The 22373-nt window shown below is 40.9% G+C and overlaps 2 protein-coding genes across 2 annotated transcripts in view; both read right to left on the bottom strand.

Moving 5' to 3' along the window:
- prkcg (protein kinase C, gamma) overlaps positions 1-7394 on the bottom strand; it is a 31889-nt gene extending 24495 nt beyond the window's left edge. The window contains 2 exon segments of the mRNA XM_055048124.1: positions 4-271; positions 274-7394. Coding sequence (XP_054904099.1) covers positions 4-271; positions 274-313 — 308 coding nt within the window. The 5' untranslated portion in view covers positions 314-7394.
- A 458-nt stretch (positions 7395-7852) lies between these two features.
- Positions 7853-22373, bottom strand: part of LOC129371520 (glutamate receptor ionotropic, NMDA 2D) — an 86064-nt gene continuing 71543 nt past the window's right edge. Inside the window, exon 16 of the mRNA XM_055048123.1 lies at positions 7853-21970. Coding sequence (XP_054904098.1) covers positions 18773-21970 — 3198 coding nt within the window. The 3' untranslated portion in view covers positions 7853-18772. The remainder of the gene's footprint in view (positions 21971-22373) is intronic.

The following is a 22373-nucleotide window of genomic DNA, read 5'->3' as shown; positions in this document are numbered from 1 at the left end:
TACCATATAAAGTCGGTGCAGTGGCTGCAGAAGGTGGGCTGCTTGAAGAAGCGTGCTGTGAACTGATGGTCTTTCACCTCGACAATCCTCTTGTGTTTGAGCGCTCCCTTCCTCTGAAACACAGGCACCCTGGGCGGAGGGGACAGGGGAGAGGGCAGCGGGGAGGATGGCGATGTGGGGGACGTCAGCATCAGGGGGGAGACACCGGATGGGGACACCGGCGTGGACATGATGTCTGTGGGATGCAGGAAGAGGAGGCAGAGAGCTGCTGTTGGGGAAGGCGGGTGGCGGGAGAAGGGGAGGCCAAGGACATGGAGGACAAAGGACGTAATAGGTCATGCGGAGACAGGAGAGATATTAATGGAAGAAGGAATGTAGGGTAGAGACCAGAGACAGAGTGGCGCGATGAAGGGAAAGATCAAAAAGAAGGTGATGGAAGGATGGCAGAGAGAGCGACAGGTTCAAAACGAAAGAAAAGAAGAAGGAGAGAGGCATGATGAACGAGACAGGAAGGTTAATTCAAATACAGACAAAAGTCTCCTGAGAAACTCAGAGAAGCTAAACAATTAGCTCTACTTGCTGTGTGTCCCACATACTGGCAGTCCATCCTGCTGCACCCCTCATTTGCTATGAATACCCGCACCCCCACCCATACCTCAGTCGTTATGTCAACTACCTCCTGTTGCCATGTCAACAACACCCCACCAGCTGCTCCAGTATTGGAGCCTGCATCTTCTCATCGTCTTCCTGCCTGCCCTTATTAGCAATTAGTCCTATTTCTGCAGAAAAGTTTGGACCAGAATAACATGAGGGCGTCTGCAGGGAATGGGACGTGCAGAGAAAAAGTGCAAAATGGCAAATATTAGATGGAAGAAGTGAGTTGCATGCAGCTGAATGACAAATGAGATCCAATGAATAAATAAATAAGACTGAGTTAAAAAAATAAGTGATAAAATGATGATGTCTCAGCAAAGAAGCAGTTAAAAAAGATGAATACAATTAAAAATGGTTTAGTGATACAAACACGTGATGGAAAATACTAAAGATGTGCACCAAGCTGTACTTAAAATACCTTAGTTTGAAAGAAAATCCTTGCCAAAAACAGTCGTCCCCTCTTCCTGTCCTTGACTCTTCGTCTGAATGCCTTGAATTGAAAATTTGAGGTGCACCTGTAGCTGGTCAACTCAGACAAGACAAAAATAACAAACAAACCCCCAAAAAAGAGGTAGAGAAGCCAGAAAAGATATGGCGAGGAGAGGAGAAGCAGCTCAAGAAAAGAAAAAGAACAACATAACTTCAAATGAATGCAACAGGCAACTGGAGTGGCTCAAGTTTTTAAAGAAGCAAACACAGGATTGAAGTGGTATGTATCCTTTAACCCAGAGGCAGGGTGAGTGGGAGTACGAGATGGAGAGGTGGTATTCTCTTTCCAAGATTGATTCGGTTTTACGAGGAAGAGGATGAGAGATGGAGAGAGAATAAGAGAGAAAGAGAGGGTGGTAAAAGTAGAGAAAGAGAGTGAGAGAGAGAAAGAGAGAGGAGAAGGATTGAGGGGAATAGGCGGCGATTCATTTTGAAATCTGGGTTACTTCTCTCAGGAGAGGGTGAGGGAACCACACAAGGAGGACGGAGGAAGCAGAAGCTGCCATTTTGCCACAATCAGTACAGTATGGAGATTTAAGTGCCAACTGGTTCCCACTTCCTATTGAGCCAAACAGAAGGAGGAAGAGGAAGGAGAGAGAAAGAGCCCTGCTTGGACCAGAAAACATCCAACAACAGAGGCAGAGAATGTTCACTTTGGTTCTGGTCTGAGCTTGGATCTGAATGACAAGACGATCACCAGGCCTGAGGAATGAGCAGTGGCAGCATGTCTACTGCATATCAATGATCTGAGATCAGAACAAGTGGTGACGTGATAAACACAACAGTGCCCCACTCTGCACTGAAACCAGGTCATCTGAGCCGAAAGGGAATGGTAGTTTCCTTCTGAGAGGGGATAGCGGGCTATCGATCGTAAATATACACACACAAAGAAAAAATGTTACAAATAAGGTCATCGGTCAAATAAGTTCAGCATTTAATGGGAGGAGTAAAGCAAGATTTATAGAGACGATAGCAATGGATGGAGGGAATTAAACTTTTAAATATTCAAGCCTTTTAAAATGCAGGCAGCAATTTGAATGTATTTATTAAGGTAAGGTGGAGGGAGTGTATTAAAAAAATTATTGTTTTGAACAAAAGTGTTCAGACCTAAAACAGCTTTTAGGTGTGAACACTTGTCACAGCTAAAAGCTGTGGGCCAGTTTCTCTTCCTAAGGCACTGGGAATCTTTCTAAAAGGCACAGCAGGAGATTTCAAATGAACATCTGTCCTGAAAAAGTTCAGATTCAGAATTCTGAAAAAATAAGTCAGAAATGCTTCACCAGACTCAAAGAAGCCTCTGACTGTGCACTCTAACCAGGGAAATGTCATCGTGGGAAAATGCTAAATCCTACTGGTAAGTGGGGGTGGTTCAAACTATTAACAGACAGAGAAGTAACATGTGGTGAATAAGAATAATGCATTGTTTTGTTCCCAAAGAAATAAATAACTTTTTTTGGTGACAAAATTTGAAAAATAAGAGTATAAATTAATCTGAACGTCTCTCCACATAAAAAAAATAAACCAAGAATGTAAAAGATTAAAGATTGAAGCCTCTCCTCTGCTTTTTTTTTTTTTTTGTAAGGTAGAGACAATTCCTGCTCTCTATGTTCAGGTCTTATGTCTTGCAGAGGTTACCAGCACTGCAAGACACTGACATATTTGGCATCACAGAGCCAAACGGCAGAGGCTCAGATTGAACACCATGTTGTTCAATAATTACAAACCCTGCTGATGTCAAGGCATTGCATGTGCTTTGGACAGCAAAAACTAAAACCCAACTAGATTCTGTTGGCTGGTGAGCTTTAAATATGGCAGCTCTTCAGTAACTGCTGTGTAATCACATGTGTCCATAAAACTCAACACCAGGGTCTTTAAGGAAACTTATTAAGGTCCAAAAATCAAACAGAGGCAGAGTTTTAATGTTTACATGTAACTCAACAGAAAAACAATCCATATTTCCACAATGTCAATTTCTTTAGGCCTAAAGAACATAATGCTTTCAAGATGTTTTGGACCAAATCATATTTCAGTCCCTACAGAGTGAACAAGTGTTTGCCCTCTCAATGTCAGAAATACAAACACACACACACACACACACCCACGCGAGTAATCACTGTCCATGCCTGGATGTGGTCCTTAGCAGATCCTGTGAGGCGGGAGCAGAGGCAGGCGAGCAGAGGGACAATGGGGTGGATTGGTGTGGGACACAGAGACTGAGAGAGAGAGCGAGGGGTTGAAGGTCTAATTAATGGAAATGTAGGTTATTAGTCTCCTGATGAGGACACAGGCAGAGAATTAATTAACAATTATAATTAGCAAGATTGTTAGAGAGCAAAATGGTGTCATCCAGAAAGATAAGGATGAGTTTGCGTGCAGAAATGTGTGTGTATGTGCATCAAAGGCTATCGCTGAGTGCCTGTGGATGAAAAAAATGAAACAGCTGTGTGAACATGCCGTGTCTGACAATGATATGTTATTTCAGCATTAGTCATGCAGAAACAGCAGCTGATTGGGCATGATAGGGGCTTTCCTGCACACAGACATTCACCAAACGAGCCGCCTTTACTGACATCATTTTCTGGCTCGTAAGACTCTCTCTCTCTCTCCATCAGCCTAATCTTGGATTAGTCATATCCTTCCTCTTTGTCACAAACAAATGAGGAGGATGCATATGCATAGTGATGCACAGGGAAAGGAAAGAGTGACATTGTCACAAACATACCAGCTGAGGTACTGAAGTTAAACAGCACTTTTACGAACAAAACACAAAAAGCTTCCATTTCTTCTCCAGGCAAGATGAGTCAGCACCTGTGACTCTAAAGCGTCTGTATCAGGACGCTTTTGCATTCCCAACGAAGCGTGGGTTCCAGTGTTTGATCATAAAAGCAAGTGGTGAGCTGGTGCACAGCCAGCCAGTGATGCATTAAACAACATAAAGCACGCACTCAGCAAAAACTCACTGATACAGCCAGCACGATTAAAAGCAGTGACAGGGGCCTTCAGAAAAGTGAGGATTAATTAATTAATTAATAATAGATTTAATAAAGCACCATTAAAACTAAAGTGTCTCTAAATTGCTCCTTACCATCGGCCTCCAATCTTTCTTTTTTGGTCTACAGAATGCTGTTGTATTATTTCTGACCATGGCTTAATGAAACAGAAAATTCTGCACTGATAGAATCTTTTTTTTTTGGGGGGGGGGGAGCAATCAACACTTCAGCAATTACATGCATCTATCATCATGTAACGAGCGCTCATTCGCATCGAGCTGCTGCTTCAACCCGGCAGGCTGGCTTTCTCCTCCAAAGAAATTAAGGTAAATTGACTTGGCTAACTGTTGTTCTTGGAATCAGGGGAGAAGTGGTGTCTGTGGTCATCATAACTGTCTATTAAATTTGTCTGCTCTGGACCAAAGTGGCTCTGTTTGCCAGTTTATCATGTTTTTCTGGTAGGGAGTATTTCTATTTGTTTTGTTAATGAAGAGTGGGGTCTGCTATGTTTTTGGAAGAGAGCAACCAACCTCAAAGCCAGTCAGATGAGACATTTGGCAAGCGATTATAGTCTGTCAACATGGACTACAAACTCTCAGTGTGGAAGCAAATATGCCTGCCCTTCGTATTTGTTTTACTGCTGACCCGCCTCTCAGTGCAACAAAGGCTGGAATAACAAGGCTGAATGTGGAAGCGGTATACAAAAATGAGAAACAATTTTGCTAATCAAATCAGCTTTATAAAGGTAAGGATGTTTAACATTTGCAGATGGTTGCTATATAACAATTCTTGGTTTTCAGATATGTTTTCTCATGTGGGGATGTCCTGATCTTAACCCAGGTAATAATTTGGATTCGTTATTACATCTTTGATTTCCTAATTTTGATATCTGCACTCTTTGCAAGGTGCATTGCCATTTTTTTTTCACAGCTAATGTTTAGCAAGACAGATTTGTTTTCTTGCGAAACTGCATTATGTTTCAAGTAATTATTTTTTTTCAAATTTGGCATTTCCACTTAGAGTTTAAGCCTGTTTCACCCTTTATGTTGACCATGTGACCAACTCTGCCTATTGCCACTGTTGCTAATGTATCTGATCCCATATCTGATCCAACACGTGGTAAATTTAACAGGTTTATTGTGTGACAGAGAAACTAAATGTTACTGAAAATTAAAAAACAAATCAGTAAAAGAAGCTAAATATGTTTGTTTTTTTAAACTGAGGGTTAATTTTACTAATTTTTTTTGCAGTATCACACTAAGTAATCTTTTACATTTGGATGCACAGAGTCAATTGTAAATTGGGTGATCATCAAGCAACTTCAACAACCAATAGCTACTCTCCTTACTGCTGTCACAACTAATTTAGTAAACCAAATGTTGACTTATTGAAGCTCACCTACATCAACACCTGTCGTGACAAACATCTGCCATTGTGAAGAAAAAAGGAGACTGCAGCATTCAGAATGTTCCTGGGAAATAAAGTATAAAACTGATGACATGTAGTCATATTTCATTTCACCTTAAAGCCACAGAGTTTTGAAGCATCCATGGCATTCGTTGGATTAAATTTAATAAAATACTGGACTGGAACTCAGCATTGACAGATTCCTAATCTTAAGTAACTCGGACTGGTGTATGATTCACTTTACAGGGTTTGGATGTCAACAAACCGCATTGAGACAGAGTCAAAGAATACAAATGGCACAATGCTAATGAAATAAGTCCAGACTCCTACCCCTGGACGAACAGTCGAGCTGCGGCCTGACCAAGATCTACTCATAGCAGCAGTGACAATAAGAAAATACTCCCTCTGCTCTGCCTCACAAAGATAGCTCCTCATCTATTCAGAAGACGCAACTCTTCGTTACTGTTGCAATGGCCTGTTTTTATTTTCATGCAGTTGTTTTGAAATAACGCTGGTGGTGTTACTCAGCTGTTCAGGCTGACTGGCACTGTTTGCAGCCTAAGTAAATCTAATTGAATGTTGTTTGTTTAAGCAAAATGGCAACAAGCTTAACAACTGCATCATGCAAAAGGACAAAGATGATTGGTTGGCTCTGGTGTAATCGTTTTTAGTTAGATTTGTTTTAAAGAGTCTAGCAGGAACAGTCATTAGCCTCTTTCTACTATGAACACTTTATTCCTCTTCCTAAAAGGTCACTATGACATAACTTCAGCTATGTAGCATCCTGCTGTAATGAATTATGTAAAAATGGCCAATTTAATCAACATTTTTGATTTATTCACACATTATCGTTTAGCCAACAGTGTAATAATTTATGGGGGTGTTATAAAAATATGTTTAAACAGATAAATTGTAGTCTTAAACGAAATTTTAAATTGTAAAATCGTATGTGTTCTTCATGAGCAAAATGAGTAACAGCAGCCAAAATATATTTTGAGGGGATTTCCCTGAAATCCAGTCCCCTTTATTTATGACAAAATAATTGGCTACATACTGTAGTAGTTTAACAAGATATTAGTATGATATTATAATAATATTACTATGACAATTAATGCTTTTGAATTAATTTACAACAAGTTATTAAATTTTTAGCTTTACTGCTTTCAATTTCACATAACTAAAAATAGGAGAATATGACTTACCTTACCTAACTTTTAACTTATTCAAAACCCAAGAAGCTAAAACAACAAACCAGTCCAAGTTGAGGTGAAATCTTATTCGAATTAGCTTTTGAAAGATCGAAATGCAGGCAACCAGGAGTGGGCAGACAGGCAGGTGGTGGTACCAAAAACACAAAGCTTTAATAATTAATCTGAGGCACTGAAGGTCCACAGGCCAAATCAAAGCAATGCCAGGAACAAGGAGTCTGTAGCACAGAGGATCTGAGAACTGGCTAGCGAGAAGGGCTTCTGGTGGAGGGAAACGGGTGAGCTGATTGAGAATATTCATCAGGCGCGGAACTGGAGAAAGCAGAATAAGAGAAACTAGGAACAAGAAGCTGTGGTTTAAAAAAAAGAGGAAAATCAGAAATCCAAATGAAAACAAAATGAACAAATGTAGCATTCAGACAATTTATATCTTTTCCAGTTTTGGATGTTTCCTACCCAACTTTATTTGATATGATATTGAATTTGCTGATGTGCAAAGCTGTTTTTTAATCACATTAATTTTCACCCCCAATTAAGATCATCTGGACTTGTCTTGACAACTGATACCTTTCATGTCATTTTTATAAGCTTCTCATACACCACTGTTAATGCAGTTTTTCTTGACTCCAATGAAAAAATAAAAAAAAAATAATATCAATGAGCAGCTACTTGTAATTCATGGAGTCATGAGCCGTCATATTTTATAGAATAGAACTGAAAACTCATGAATCATAAATTTGTATTTCTTTTATTTTTAATAAAAGAAATAAGTAGATGTTTTCACCCCAAAATGTTATTTTTGCTATTTTTTTTATTTCATTCTCTATCACAAGTTGTAATATTTTTTGAAAAAGAAAAGAAAAACCAACCGTAAAAAATTATTTACCTAGAACAACTAATGAAAGTGTTGAATTAGTTTTTGTGTGTAGTTTCTGGCTTAGTTTAAAAAAAGTAAAAAAAAAAAGTTTGCGAAAGTTTAAAAAATATTATATATTTTTTAAACTTTCGCAATCAAAATAAATAAAAAATAAAGAATCTGCATTTTGTGAAGGTTAACTGATCACAATGTGACCAAACAAATTGTTTTGTATGTTAATTTAGAGCTCATTTAGCTTGCCAAAAACAAACTAATGGAAAAAAAAAAACAGAAACAAAGTCTGCATCATGTTTAATGATTCATAGAAAACACAGACTCACATTTTTGGCTCAAATACCCATAACAAATGTATGCTGTTATTAAAACCTGGACCAGTAAAGGAAATTATGATGCTGGCCTTTATCAACAGAAAAATGGATGATTTATTTCTCTTCCTAACATTTGGTCAGATTCTGTCAATATAAATGGTCCGAATTCACAGCCAATCCAGAAGGTTGCTTATATAAACACACCAGCCATGCACATTGAAACATATCACCATTCACAGTCAGCATCACACTAAAGAAATTTTAAAGCATCAACTGTGGGCTGCTAAAGCGTCTGGTGCAGGAAGCAAGAGGATGTTGTGAACAAACTGCGCTTGAGGGGAAGGATGAAAGCGAGAGGGCAGGGGAATTCAGGATAAGGGGGGGCGATTGGATAATGAGGCGAGAGGAGAACAAGGTAAAGTCTGTGGATATCTTAAACTTCATCCCAGTTTTCTAGGATGAATTCCCGTTGGGCAGGTGGCACACAGACAGACACACCACAAGACAAACAAGGGAGAATCATAAATAATTATAGTGGCCTGGATGTGTAATGGAGGAAACTCAAAATCTATTTTACAATCTGTCAAATGAACTTTCAAGATCAAGGATTTACAAACTGTATTGTTAGTTATCACGGCTTTATGGAGTCAACAAAATGCAACATCTGGCTATAACATTTAGAGAAATCAACAACCCTGCCAGCACCAGCATAAAAGTCCCATCAGGCATTATATGACAGACATTTAAGGCTACAGTTACTTTCAAAATAAGTAAGAAAATGTTTCTTTGTGTAGTATATCATAACCATGGTCGAAAGACTCTCAGTTTTTCTGTTTGCTTAGCACGAATGTTGTCATAAATGAAGCCATTACTATTAGTCACAATGTGTACCCTCGTTGTTTTTCCTTCCTGATGGAAAAGACTCCTGGCTCAGAGCTGCTATGTTTAGTCACTTCTATGTACTGAAAGGAGCCATTAAGCCAGAGGTTTTAAGCTAATGCAGAAAGTAATCCTGGATCACTGCTTATGTATTTTTTCCTGTGAATTTGAACTGAATAAGGTTCTAGATAACAGACTATGAATTGAAAAATGACATGGACATACACATTTGAAATGTTTGCTTCTCACACACCAGTGAAGTTGGTGGTATCAGCTGAGCCTCCGTTCGGTCATTTATCTCTGGCTGCGGCCCAGTGAGATTCATGTGAAAACAGAAGAAACAAGAGACCGGATATATAGCTTATAAAAAGGATGAGATGAAAGGATGCTTGGATGTTTTTTCCAACTCCAGAGATCAAGTTGATGAGCTGTAGACGCCCGCGGCCCTGCACACATGATGAAAATGAAACAGAACATAATTTTCACATGTGCTGAGTGCATGAAAGTGAAGTGCGAGCCAATACAAGCTGACAGTTATATAGAATTTAGAAACATTTCAGAAAGATAAACATTTGTATGTGAAAAAATGCCTACATTCATCATGTGTAGTTTGCCAAAGGGAACCAATGGAAGAAACATTGGGAAATAAATCAACAGAATACAGTGAAAAACCTATGCCTCTGAGACTGCAAGGAGCAAGCTCTAGCAAAAAAGAACAGTAAAACACGATAAGGAAGAACACAACTGTAACTTGAAAGACGAAGGGTGTGTGCAGCAGATTCCTAAAACAGATGGAAGGTGCCGAGGTGCAGGAGGACGAAGCCACAGCACTGCAAAGCAAGAGACAATCCGTCGAGATAAAATTAGAGAGACAAAGACGGAGAGAGAGTGAGGGTGTTAAGCCCCGTGCTGCAGGCATGCGTTACAAATCCCCAGGGAACCGGCAGCAGATCACTACAGAATCAATCTGCTGCACCTCAGCAGGAATGCAGCACACACTGGTCACAAGAGTGTGTGACTTCATACTGTATCTGCTTTAATGCATGTGTTATGTGTGTGTGTCTGTCAGAAAGAGAGAGGGAAAAAGAGAGAGATTTATTGGAAGTGAAATGACAGAGTGCTTGAGGATGCAGTAGCAAGGAGGAAAGCTGGAGAACAAAATGATCAGATGGAACTCTGGAATATTGAGGACTGACATAAGTCTGGTTTTGCGATGCCAGAAAACTCCGTTTCCATTTTTTCAAAAATATTTTGCAGTAGTATAAACACCAGGGAAATGCCCAACCATAATAGCATTCAATAAAGAGACAGTTTTATATCACAGACAAAAACGTTTTGGGATGCAACAATCCAGAACAAAAGTAAAATACATTTTAAAGACGCTGGCTGAAGCTGGTAAGAGAACACAATGTAACAAGTCATGCACTGCAAAAAAACAAAACATGACCAAGTACTTTTGTCTAGTTTCTAGTGCAATTATTTTAGCACATAAAAATATTTAAAAATGATTGACTTAAAACAAGCTCCTATATCTTCCTGAAAAATTACTTGTACATTAATTTTGTTTTATCTTAAGTGTACAGAGAGGTTGCACTTGAAACTAGACCTACATACTTTGTAAGATTGTGTTTCTGCAGTGATGTTCGCCATGACTGAAAGGCTACTCAGACAGGAGGAAGACTTAAAAAGTAAGATAAAAAGCCAGATTATTGTGCAGTTTGCAGACACAATCAGGGACAAAGACTTACATTCTGTAGTCTGATGAAACAAAAATGTAAGTGTTTGGTTATGACACCCATTGCAAGCCTGAGCAGACTATTCCAACTTTTAAGTATAGGAATGACAACATTATGCAGTGTGGCTGTTTTGTTGCAGGACAGACTGGTGAAACAAATGAAGAATATGTGTAGAAACATTTCATGCCCTTCTCATGCAATTATACTGTGGGCTTGTTTCTTTTATAAAGGTTCTGAGAAATTTGTCAGAGTTCATGGCATCAAAGACTGAGCTGAAAACGGCTCATACAGGAGAATTGTTAAGATCACATGTCCAAATCAAGGCAGCATTTGTCCACTAGACATTTTATCAACCTTCCTTTTGGACCATTTCAGTCTCTAGCCTTAAGACAACCTGTGAAGTGCTGAGAAGATGAGAGCATAAGAAATTATACATGTCTGTACAAATGCCAAAAGGGCTCGCACAACATATTAATGATCTTTGCACCGATAAAGTGTTTAAACAAATACTTCTAAATATGATAGTTTTCCTCTTCACAAAATAAATGTACCAAAATTAAAAGTTTTATTATTCTATTTCTTCCAGTTTGGGTTTACATTTCTGTTGTAAAAGATTAATTTATTTAAGATGTTTATCTAATTTCTAGTAGGGAATGAGGGCACTGTACTCAGAAAAATCACATTAAAAAATTACACCACATTCATCTAAGTTTACCTCTAAGATTTGTGATGGATCCAAATGAAAGCAATCTAAATCCCTTTTGGGTGATCAAGGATCAGCTTATCTCCCACACTCTCTTATGATTATCATTAGAGAAAAAGCATAGTACTGACCTCTGATCAGTGTTTGGGGAGCCTGTGATCCAGCTGCCTGTATCTCAATCTTATTAGAGCGTTAAGTCATTACTGCATGTACACATGGAGGCCTCACAATGCAATTAGCCATTCACCCATCACACTAACAAAGCATGGCTAATTAGTGGATCGCAGGCGCAAAGGGAGCAGAACAAAACACATTTAAGATCCCCTCCGCACTCTGACTGATTACGAAGTCTCAGGTATGTATTAAGACATGTTTTAGTATTTGATTGAGCTGCTTTTTTTTACATACATGCATACAGACTAACATACTTACACACACACACACATCTGTTTCTTTTCAGATTAAAAGAAACACATTTGTTCAATAAAGTAAAAGCTAAAGATGTTTTACTCTCATTAGTAAAACGTGTGTGATGTATGTGGTGTAGCATCCATCAAGATGTTCAGGTGTTTCTGACTTGGTCACTCACTTCTCAGGCCGAGAGTGCTTCGGTCTCTTTGAGGGAAAAAAAAGAAATAGATTATATTTGGTCCACTCTTGCAAGATCAAAGAAAAAAAAGTCTGTCAAGAACTTGGAAACATCTGAAAAATCTTGCTACAAGCATGCACACATACACACGGATATGCTGGCACACTGTCATAACACCACAGAAACAACTCTTTGATTTCCCTGACATTCTTTTTTTGTCTGAACGACTAAGAGCTTGTACAGAAAATACCTTCTCAAGGTTAACAGGCGCGTTCAACCAGACACTGCAGAGACGCATTCACAAAAACTCTTACTCATAATTGCATGTGACAAAAGAAATGGAATGAAACACAGCACTACTACCAATATTTAGAGAGAATCATATTTTATGAAGCAATTCTCAGGAAGTAAGTGCAGCACTGACCCTCCAGCCCCACCCCAGACAGACAATGTCAAATAAACTAACACATTTGAAATAGGGCAAAGACCAAACCAGTCTGGGCTAGGAGCGACATCACCCTTCTAGCAACTCGCCGTAGCAACCTGTAAGTAGGCCTGTGGTGTTGGCAAGGTTACTAGAGCAAAACTGGGCCTTGTACGATGGGGAGAGCACACGCTGCTTTCTGTGGGGAGATATATGTGCCCCGCTCACAGCAACTGCAACAGAGTAAGCTTTCTGCAGTGCAGCATGCACACCCGAGACCTGATAGGCGCTATGTGTGATGCTCCTATGTTTCCTTGATATAGTTCATGGCCAGTTCAGCCTATGAGGACCCTGTTTGAGTTCTGGAGCACTACACATATTGGTTAACAGGTCATGGGCTGATAGATAGAGAGGAAGATGAGCTTAAGGCTGCATTAGGATCTCTTAGAAACTCTGGTCCTACACTGACCCGGAGCACACTGTTCTAGACTGGACTGGATGGTTCAAAACTTTGCTTTTTACCAAAGAGATAATCTAATCAATCAGAGCACATTACAACAAAAAACATGAATTACAGAGAAAGCAAGACAGAAATGGGAAAACAAATTGATTTTGACAGCCCCAAGAGAAACTGATGTATGAGAAACGGCAAGGAAAAACATCAGACTAAAGGTATGTAAAAACAGAGACTGACAACTCAAAACAAGTGGTGTATTTATTGTGAAGGGTCTCAGCCCCTTCAGGTGGACTAAATGTTACTTAATGGACAGTGGCAAAAACTGGAGTTGATATCGAATGATTTTTAAGCTTCTGCAAAGCTCATATGGGCTAATCAAACTACACGAGACACTAATTTCAATTGCAGCTGAGTGTTAAGAGGTTGAGGATCCTGGCGGATGAGTCCATTATGTAGTAACATGCACAGCAAAAGTGTGTGTGTGCATTTTTGAAACTGTGGGAAATGAAAAGCAAGAAAAAGAGAGCGTCGCAAAGTCAAGCTGCAGTCAACCGTTGACTTGTGCTCATGCAATAAATCATGACTTTGCTGAATGTGAAACAGTCAAAGTAAAAAAACTGCTGGCTAACTTGTAGAGACTGGTTTCAGTCCATCTGTGATTTAAAAAAAATGCTTCTAGAATAACATGCAAGAGAGCATTAACTAATTAAACATACTTTTATAATGTGCCAACCGTCTACCACATTCCATGCATGACCAGTCCAGTCTAGATTTGTATATTCAGCAGAAATGCCTTGCCAAAGTATTCATAGCCCTTGATCATATTCTATCATGATACAACTGCAAACTTCAAAATATTATACTTGGATTTTATCTGACTGACCAACAAAAAGCAGTGCATAGTTGACAAGTGGATGCAAAATGTTTACCTGAAAGTTGTGGCCTGCTTTTGTATTCAGCCCCCTTTACTCTGATAGCCCTTAATAAAAATCAGTGCAACCAAATGCCTCAAGCCTAAGAGGTTTGTCAGAGAATATTTATAAACAAGCATCATCACAAACACCAAAGAACAGACTAAAACTTCACACACTGCCCACGCTGTGCCACATGGTATTAGCAACATCTTGCTTTTCTTCAGCAAGGATATTAAAGCTGGTCAGAGTTGATGGGTGAAAAAGGTGTTGGAGGCTGCAAAAGACTTGAGACTTAAATGGAGTTTGACCAGGATGATGACCCTGAACATACAGATAGAGCGGTTTGGATCAAAACATACATGTTTGAGTGGCCTAGTCAAAGCCCAAATTTAAATCCAACTGTGGCAAGACGTGAAATTTTATGTTCGCAGACACTATCCATCCAATCTGGCTGACATTAAACTCTTTTGCTAAGAAACAAGGGCAGAAACTACTAGAAACAAACCCAAAAAATACTTCTCTGTGGTAGCAGTAAACCGGGTATTATTTCAGGATATCAGATTAAAAAGGACAATAAAAAAATGCACAGATTTCTTACTTGTAAAAACATCTAAAAAAAAAAAAACATTTATCAAGCTCTTTCCACTTCACAATTATGCACTGCTTTCTGTAGGTCCATCAAGCATTATTCATCCCCATTAAAACTAATAGCTGTTTGTAGTTGCAAAATGTGAGAATATTCATGGGGTAAGAATATTTTGCCACTTCAGTTTGGATACTTCCCCTCAGAATGCCTTTTTTTTTTCAACTTTGTCTTCCAATTTACCAAGCTCAACACTGTTCAAACATATTAGACCAGCACGGTGGATAATATGAAGAACTTTAGGCTGCATTACCTAAAACTGAGGCCCCACTTGCTTGCTGGTGGTGCGGTACAGCCCAGACTTGCTACAGTGGTGTGGTCGTCAAATACACACGTCAGTCACATCAGTACTAGTAACATTGTTCATGAATTGTTTTTATCAATCAGTGAGTTGATCGTCATCATTGCCATCATCAACAATCAGTCCAAAAGGAGCAAGAACACAGTATCTACTGGTCTCTGTTTTTTGCTAAGTGAGAGACAGACAGAGGGATGATTTGATTTAAAAAGAACATGATCCAAAATGAAAGAAAGACAAAGGTCGATGGACAAAGAGATGTGACCAGCATGTGGCTGAAATTAAAAGACATGAGTGGTCCACTGGTTGATAATAAGACAGCCAAAGAGAAGAGAAAAATAGCAGAAAGCAAAAAAAAAAAAAACAAGAAAATGTAATGTTAGGTAGTACTAGAGGTGTGACGGACTGATAGCCATAGTAGATACAGATGAATAGAGTTTTTGACTTTTACTTGTCTTTTTTGTCACAGGCACTAATGTCTTCACAGTCATATAGGAGGAATCAAAATTCAAAAATGATTTCAGAGTCTAGAATTGCTACAAAGCTAAAACATTAAAACTATTTTATCTAACACTTCCTCCAAATATACCAAACTGAACTAATATATATATATATACCTGTATGTATATATATGTATATATTTATTTGTACATATATATTTCTTTATAGATAAATGATAGAATTCAAATGATGATTGAATACAATAAAATATCTCAGTTAAATCACAGTATAACATGGTACATTCTCAAAAACATAGTATATTTCAATATATTCTTTTTTTTTCAGCATAAAATTAAATAAATAAAAAATAAGCCAGAGGGTTTTTAAGAGTCATTTGTGTTCATGCAGTCACAGACTTAAGTATTAGTGCCTCAGTGGAAATCGATAATGCTCAATGACACACCAGGTTGAAGCCCTGTTAATTGGTTGGAAATAATTGTGTTCGATGACACAGGAAACAGTCAGGCTGTTGCTGTGGTTTCCGCTGCTGGGGTGCAGAGCAGAGCGAGCTTATTATCTCACCAAAAGGTGGCTGTCCTGGTTTCCTAGTATACCTACAACCCGACCTAAACCAACCCTCAAACTACAAATCTTGACAATTTCATTCAGTGAATCATGCAAATAGTCTGGGACTTTTTCCAAATGATGGGAAACAGCAAACGCATTTCTCTAAAACACATTTTTTCAAAAACTGCCCCACATAGAGGTACAAAAGAAAAGCAATCCGTATGCAGATAAAAGGTATAGTCTGGCCTCTATAAGGCCAAAGAAGTGGGAAAAAAAGGGAAAGTGAAAAGGTCGACTAACCCTCTGATCTGTGACGACATGCACAAACACGATGCACAGCCCCTCGCAAGGCAGGTCATTTCCCTCCCCTTTGTCCCGTCCTTTAAGCCTTTATAAACAGCATCCAAATAAAAAAAAAAGAAGCTATAAAGTAAGTAGATGTTCTTTTGCTACATCAGTTCAACGCTACATTCAACTACAATAGACGAATGGCTGGGCTGTGGCTGGTCTTAGTGTGAGACATGAAGTAGATATACTAAAGTTAAGAAAATAGCGCTGGCACAGCTAAAAGGTGGATGGCTTGTGGCACAGAAGGTACCATGCTACATATCACTACCCTGTGTTTAACATGTAGCAATTTATTAGAATTTGTCAATTGAAGTTGAGAGCTGTAAATTTTGGCCCTATTATCCTACTTCAGTCGTTTTTTTAGAAGTTATATTTCCTGTCATTTCAAAGAAAAAAAATGGCATCTGCAAAAATCTAATCAAAACCGCTGTAATAACTATGCATCTCTAACAGGAGGGAATAAGCATATCAAGAATAACTAAAGTTCAAAATAAGAATAACCTGAGCATGACTAAAAAATCCACCTAAACAATTACAGGTCATGTCTTCTGTGAAGCTGTTTACCCGTTCCTCTCAGTTACATTTGACATTTAATGGAAGAAGAGTCAAGAAAAAACGAGACAGATATATTTATATATGACATATTCCATTAGAAAAAAAAATGCTCCACTGCCTATGTGTTTCTTTTTCTTTTTTGCAGGTTCAAAGTGGGCCCTGTTGCAATGCTTAAGAGTCACTATTTTTTTCACAAAAAGGTGTCTGCAAGTGTACGGGAGGTGCAGAAACAGAAAAATATCCAGATTAGCGTGAGGTAGGGCTTAACTAGTTACATATTAACTACGAATGAAGATATGGTTAATTTTACCTCTTGTGTCAAACAGCTTATCTTGCTTAAATCAGACAAAAAGCAAATAGAATGATGTGCCATTGCATCCCTGTCATATTAAAGATGGGAATATTGCTTTAAGTCAAATAGCCATCTAAAAATCTTGACAATGCAAGTTATCATCATCAACTGCATTCAATGAAGGCTCAGCTTCTGAGGACGCACCTGGAAACATTCACAGTAAGTCGTTCTGCCTTATTTGCCAAAAAAGACAGTAGATAAAGCATATGACTACCTCAGCATAAGTGTCTTGGTATTTTACTGTTTGACTCTCGGTTACAGTGAAGCTTATTGTTATTGTTAAAGCTATATCAGCAAAATATGTTACCTGCATTTACACTTGTGGCAACACGTCTTAAAAAATACAATGAGGAATTGTGCTTCAGATAATCCATCATCCACCGGCTCAACCAGGACACAGAATGGTGGCAACATATATTAAAATCTAAAGAGGGCTTGAAAATGTGTTGGAATAAACCCTGACTGGACACTTTCATAGAACCAATTATGTCCGAAGCTGCACCCTCTTTGCTGTTTGTAATGCATCTACAGATACTTGAATGATCTTCAGCTTCCTGCACCAAGGTTTCAAAGACTGTATTTAAATATTATGCAGCCATCTAGTGCCAATTACAGATATTACATTAATCAACTCCTAAATTCCCTTAGATTAGGCTGAGCTAAGAGTTGCTTACGTGTGGAGAGAAAAAAATATGATTGTGATGAAGTTCAAAATTTGGGTGAAATTTTGGCACTGCTTTGGAAATCATTCCCACTTCCAACACTAGCCACATCCAGCCTCCTACTTATTAAAACACTAAGACAGTCAGAGAAATATATTAATAGAATAAAAAGGAGGGGTTAGGGAGAGAGGTCTGAATAAAAAATAAATATATAGACAGACATGAAAAGAAATTCTGCTACATGTCTTTTTTCTTCATGTTGTTATTCCTCTTTTGATGAGTTTGTTGTTCAAAATCTTTAATACTTAGTAATATTTTCCAGTTGAACCAGAGGTGTCATGACAAGCTCCAACGCAGTAGAGAAAAAGAAGTTTCTGTTCAGTCTGACTGGTTAAAAGGGTATCTAGTAAAACATGACATCATATAGATGGTCCTGGGGTAGAGCTAGATGGGTCTGATGGTATCATGAGGCCAAAAGGCAAATAAGTAGCACTGTGCTCACTGTCCATTGAAATGTGAGCAGGCAGAAAGTGAACGAGAGGTGACTGCATTGCTTATCTTAAAAAAGGGAAGAAGACACCAAGAAGCAGTCCACCAGTCCAGGTCAAAAGCCATCAGCCAATGAGGACAGGAAGCCAGATGATGACCAAACACTGGCCTCTTTTGAGAGAAGGTGGGTCTCTCCTCATTCCACTCAAAGCCAGAGGGAGGGAGACGTTTTGAGCATATTGTGTGTTTTCGTGTCTGCGTGCGTGCAGGCGTGTGTGGGTGTGTGTGCATGCATGCGTGTAGGTGTGTGTGTGTGTATGTGTGCAAACATGACATCATTACTCACAAGTTGGAGACTACCGTTATCCACAGTTTTGATTTGGGGAGGGGCGAAGGACCGAAGATGACATCACAAAGCTCAGTTCAGAGCATAAGAGAAGTTCTGGGGTCGAAGTCCCCGGTGATGCAGCCTCACCTTCACTCTCTTCATCGTAGGAACCATCCAGACGGATGTAGCTCACCCTGGTGTGGCACCTCACTGTCGCCCTCATAAGAACGCGTACAATGGAGCGGGTGGCAGAAGAGTCGCTCTCACCGAGAGTATTGTTAGCAACAGAGTCTCTGTCCATGTTTGTTCCTGTAGTGATGCTTGCTAACTGATTACCTAAGGTCACCAAGGCAGCCATTTCTCTGGTGTCGTCCCTGTCTCCAGCTGCCATGGCACCAAGATTTTCAGCAGCACTAGTGCTTGCTCCCACGTCTCCCTCTCTCGTCTCCCCCTGTCATACCTCACTCTCCAGGCTGGAAAAGTGGGCTGACCCTCGACGTGAGCACAGGCTCTTGGCTTTGAGTGGTAGGTGGGGAGAGTAGAACCTCCGTGGCTGAGGCACAGAGCGCAGTCTCTGATATTGGAGTTTGGCACTGGCTGAAGCCTGAGCCGGACCTGCCATCCCTACCCCTGCTGGTGGCGAGACAGAGGCTGAGGAGGGTGGAGGTACGATGGGCATGGGGAGCGAGGTGGGTGACAAAGATGGCTGCTGCGGTGGCGATGGTGAGGGCTGTGGCTGATGGTCTGTCGGCTGTGTGTTGAGGCTGAGGTTAGATTGGCTGCCTGATTTGGCTTGACTGGAATCTGGTTTGGGAGGCAAAGGTTTGGGACGAGAACCCCCGCTGAAGCTGTGGCAGTGGGGAAGAAGCTCTTCTTGGCTATGGGAAAGTGCTGATGCTCTTCTCTTGGAATTAGAAGTTTGTGAACGGCCATGGGGATGTGGATAAGGATGGGGCTGTGGGAAAAGGCTGCAGGAACACAGAGTTGATCGTCCTCCCTCATCCAGTCTTTCCCTGCTTCGTCCTTTTCTCTTTCCACCACCGCTCTTCCACTTTTTTTCTCCCTTCACAGGAATTTTGTCCATTGACCAGTATCTTCTAGGTGGAGGGAAGGCTGTTGGGGGTGGTGGCCACTGTGAGCCAAGCCCTCCACTCCCTCCACCAGATGCCCAACCTATTCCTGGCCCAGATCCCCAGAAATCAGCACCAATCCATCCCTCTGCCCGAGTTCCCGATAACGAATCATCTCGACTATTGATACTTCCCCCTTTCTCTCTAGAGGGATAGGTACCAAAGAACCAGCCTCCTCCACCTATGCCTCCAATCCCAGTGCCAGTGCCTCCTGCACTTTCTTCCCAGTATCGTTCAAAACGACCAAATTCTCCTGAAGAACCCTCATCTGAGTAGCTGTCCTCCACCCTTCCTCTGTCTCTTTCTGACTCAGAGACAGCCCCTCTACCTACCCTCCTTGCCCTGTCCTCTCCCCGGTCCCTCATTCTGTCTCTCTCTTCCTCATCATCATCGTCATCATCATCATCATCATCATCATCGTCATCTGAGTCCCATTCATGGAAAGACAGCCCTTCTCTTGTCTGTGCTTTCTCTTTTTCATAATGCATTAACAAAGGACGTCTTTCACCAACTCTAGTACTATCTTCTCTCTCAATCCCTCCACTTTTTCGCCGCTTGGATGATGGAAGAAGTGGGTGGAGGGATACTGGAGTGGTATTGGAGTTATCTCCTCTTCCATTCATCCAAAATTTAACAGAAGCAGGAAATTTATTAGAGTTAGAGTAGCGCTTATTGGGGGTTCGACGTCTATGAGAGCGTGAGGATTTGGGACGTCTTTCCCTACTTCTTCCATTGTCCTCGTCCCTATCATTTCCATCTTCCCCCCTACCTCTTTCTCTGTCTCCTTCCCATGAATCTCTCCCCTTCTCTCCAAACGTGCTTCCATACTGGGCAGAAAAAGAAGAGTAGTCTTGTATCCCTTCATCTCTTTCTCTCTCAGCTTCTCCTTCCCTTTCTTGTTCTCCATCTCCGTCTTCCGGCTCAGATCGTTTTCCCCCAGTAGACTTTTTCCTTTTCTTTGTTTTTAATGCCTTCTTCTTCTTCTTTTTCACCTTCCTTCGCTTTCTTTCTCTCTCCCGCTCTCTTTCTCTCTCCTCTCTCTTTTTTCTCTTTTTGTTCTTTTTCTTTTTCTTCTTCTCTTTCTCCTTTTCTTTCCTCCTTTTCTTTTCCCTTTTCAGCCTTTCAGTTTCTCCACCTGTTCCTCTCCTCTCCCTTTCACTCCAGCTTGCCCACCACTCTTGAAGCTGAGACAGTTGGCTCCCACCTCGTTCCCTTTCTCGTTCTCTTTCTCTGTCGCCCCAAGATGTGCGTGGTTTCCTAGGGGGAATTGGTGGTGGCAAGCGCCCGTGGCTAAGGGAACGTGGTCGAATGATAGAGCGCTCCCTCTCTCTTCCCCTCCCAAGGAGAAGACTTGACTCTTCTGTCAGATCTTCATCATCGTCGTCGTCCTCTCCATCAATTCCTCCAGTCCTGTCTCGTGTGCTCCTGGAGGAGCTGTAAGAGTAGGTGGGAGAGGTGGAGCGGGAAGATGAGGCAGATGAAGACGTTGACGTTGATGAGGTGGTTGACGTGGAGGATGAGGACGTATAGTGCAAAGATGCAGAAGGAGAAGGAGGAGTATAAGAGGGGCTCAGTGGAACTGGTATAGGAAGTGACAGTGGAGGAGAAAGCGGGCGGGTCCTTCTTCCTCCTCCTTCCCTCATTCCATCTCTTGCTCCTCCCCTTCGCCCTAGAGGCAGAATGTTCTCATAAAGTGGTCCCCCGGGCTCTTTGGGCTTCTTGGGCCTTCGCTTTCTCCAGAAGGATGAAGGGAGAGGGGGAGAGGGATGTGGCAGTGGAGGTGTAGGAGGTAGAGGGGCCTGACTCTTAGGAGGCAGCCTGGGGGTGCCCAGAGGTTTAACAGCTCCTTTCCCCTGACCTCCACCGCCACCTCCCACCACCTTCTTCCCCACCCCGTGGTCCATGCTCTTCTCTGAATAGAAGGCCACACTTGCTGGAGGGGGCTGGGGGTGGCCCCTTGGCATAGTCTTGGGGGTCTGGGATCCTGCTTGCTGATCCATGCAGGGTCCCAGTCCCTCAGGGTCAATGGGACCATAATATCTCTTATAGCCATCGAGTCCCCCACCCCCTCCAGCAGTTGTAGCCCAGTTTTGTGGAACTTTCTGAGCAAACGGCCCCATGTCAGTGATGCCCCCTCTCACAGCCATGGGGTTGGTGGCTGTAGCAGTTTTAGGCAACCTCCAGCGATCCACTACTGCCAACCTTCGATCTGATCGAGGCAGGAAAGTGGAGCAAGGGAGGGGGGCACCAGCAATGGGGGGGTTAGAAGAACCCAGAGCTGACCCAGAATGTACCACAGTGGGAGGAGAGCCTGGTAGAGGTGTTTTGTAGACAGGTGGTGGTTGCTGCTGTTGTGGTTGTTGCTGCTGTTGCGCCATTGCAATTGCTGGGTTGGTCACAGTTGTTGAAACTACATGTGGCTGTGATGGAACAGTCACCATTGCTGTGTGGTGGTGTGAAGGCAAAGATTTAGATCCACCTGGTGCTGTTTCATCCTCAAAACTGCAGCAGCTGTACATGCCCTAAGAGACAGAGAAACGTTGACTGATTTACTTCTAAGACAATACAGATCCACAAACTGTTGCCTAAAATTGACACATAGCTACAGTCTATATACAGAGTTTTAGTGATGGATCAATAGAAGTTGAACTGGTTAAAACTGAAATAAAATACTGTTTCCAATATATGTTCTAGTTTGAACTAAAGTCTGTCTGTCACATTTTTCTAAATTAACAGGTACTATCACAATAGTTTTTATTTTTTATCTACGGTGCCTTCTATGGTGTTACAAGATTCCTCTGAACCTTTCCACGTGTGGCCATGAATCAACCAACATTAATGCATTTGTTGATTTTAAGTTATGAACAACAGAAATTAGTCTACAACTGTCTAGTGCAAAGAGAGAAACATCATTTTCAACACGTC

Source organism: Poeciliopsis prolifica, unplaced genomic scaffold (genome assembly GCF_027474105.1).
Source record: "Poeciliopsis prolifica strain line A6 unplaced genomic scaffold, Auburn_PproV2 SCAFFOLD026, whole genome shotgun sequence".
NCBI classification, from domain to species: Eukaryota; Metazoa; Chordata; class Actinopteri; order Cyprinodontiformes; family Poeciliidae; genus Poeciliopsis; species Poeciliopsis prolifica.
Note: the sequence above shows the minus strand (reverse complement) of the source record. Positions and strands in the feature narration are given on the sequence as shown.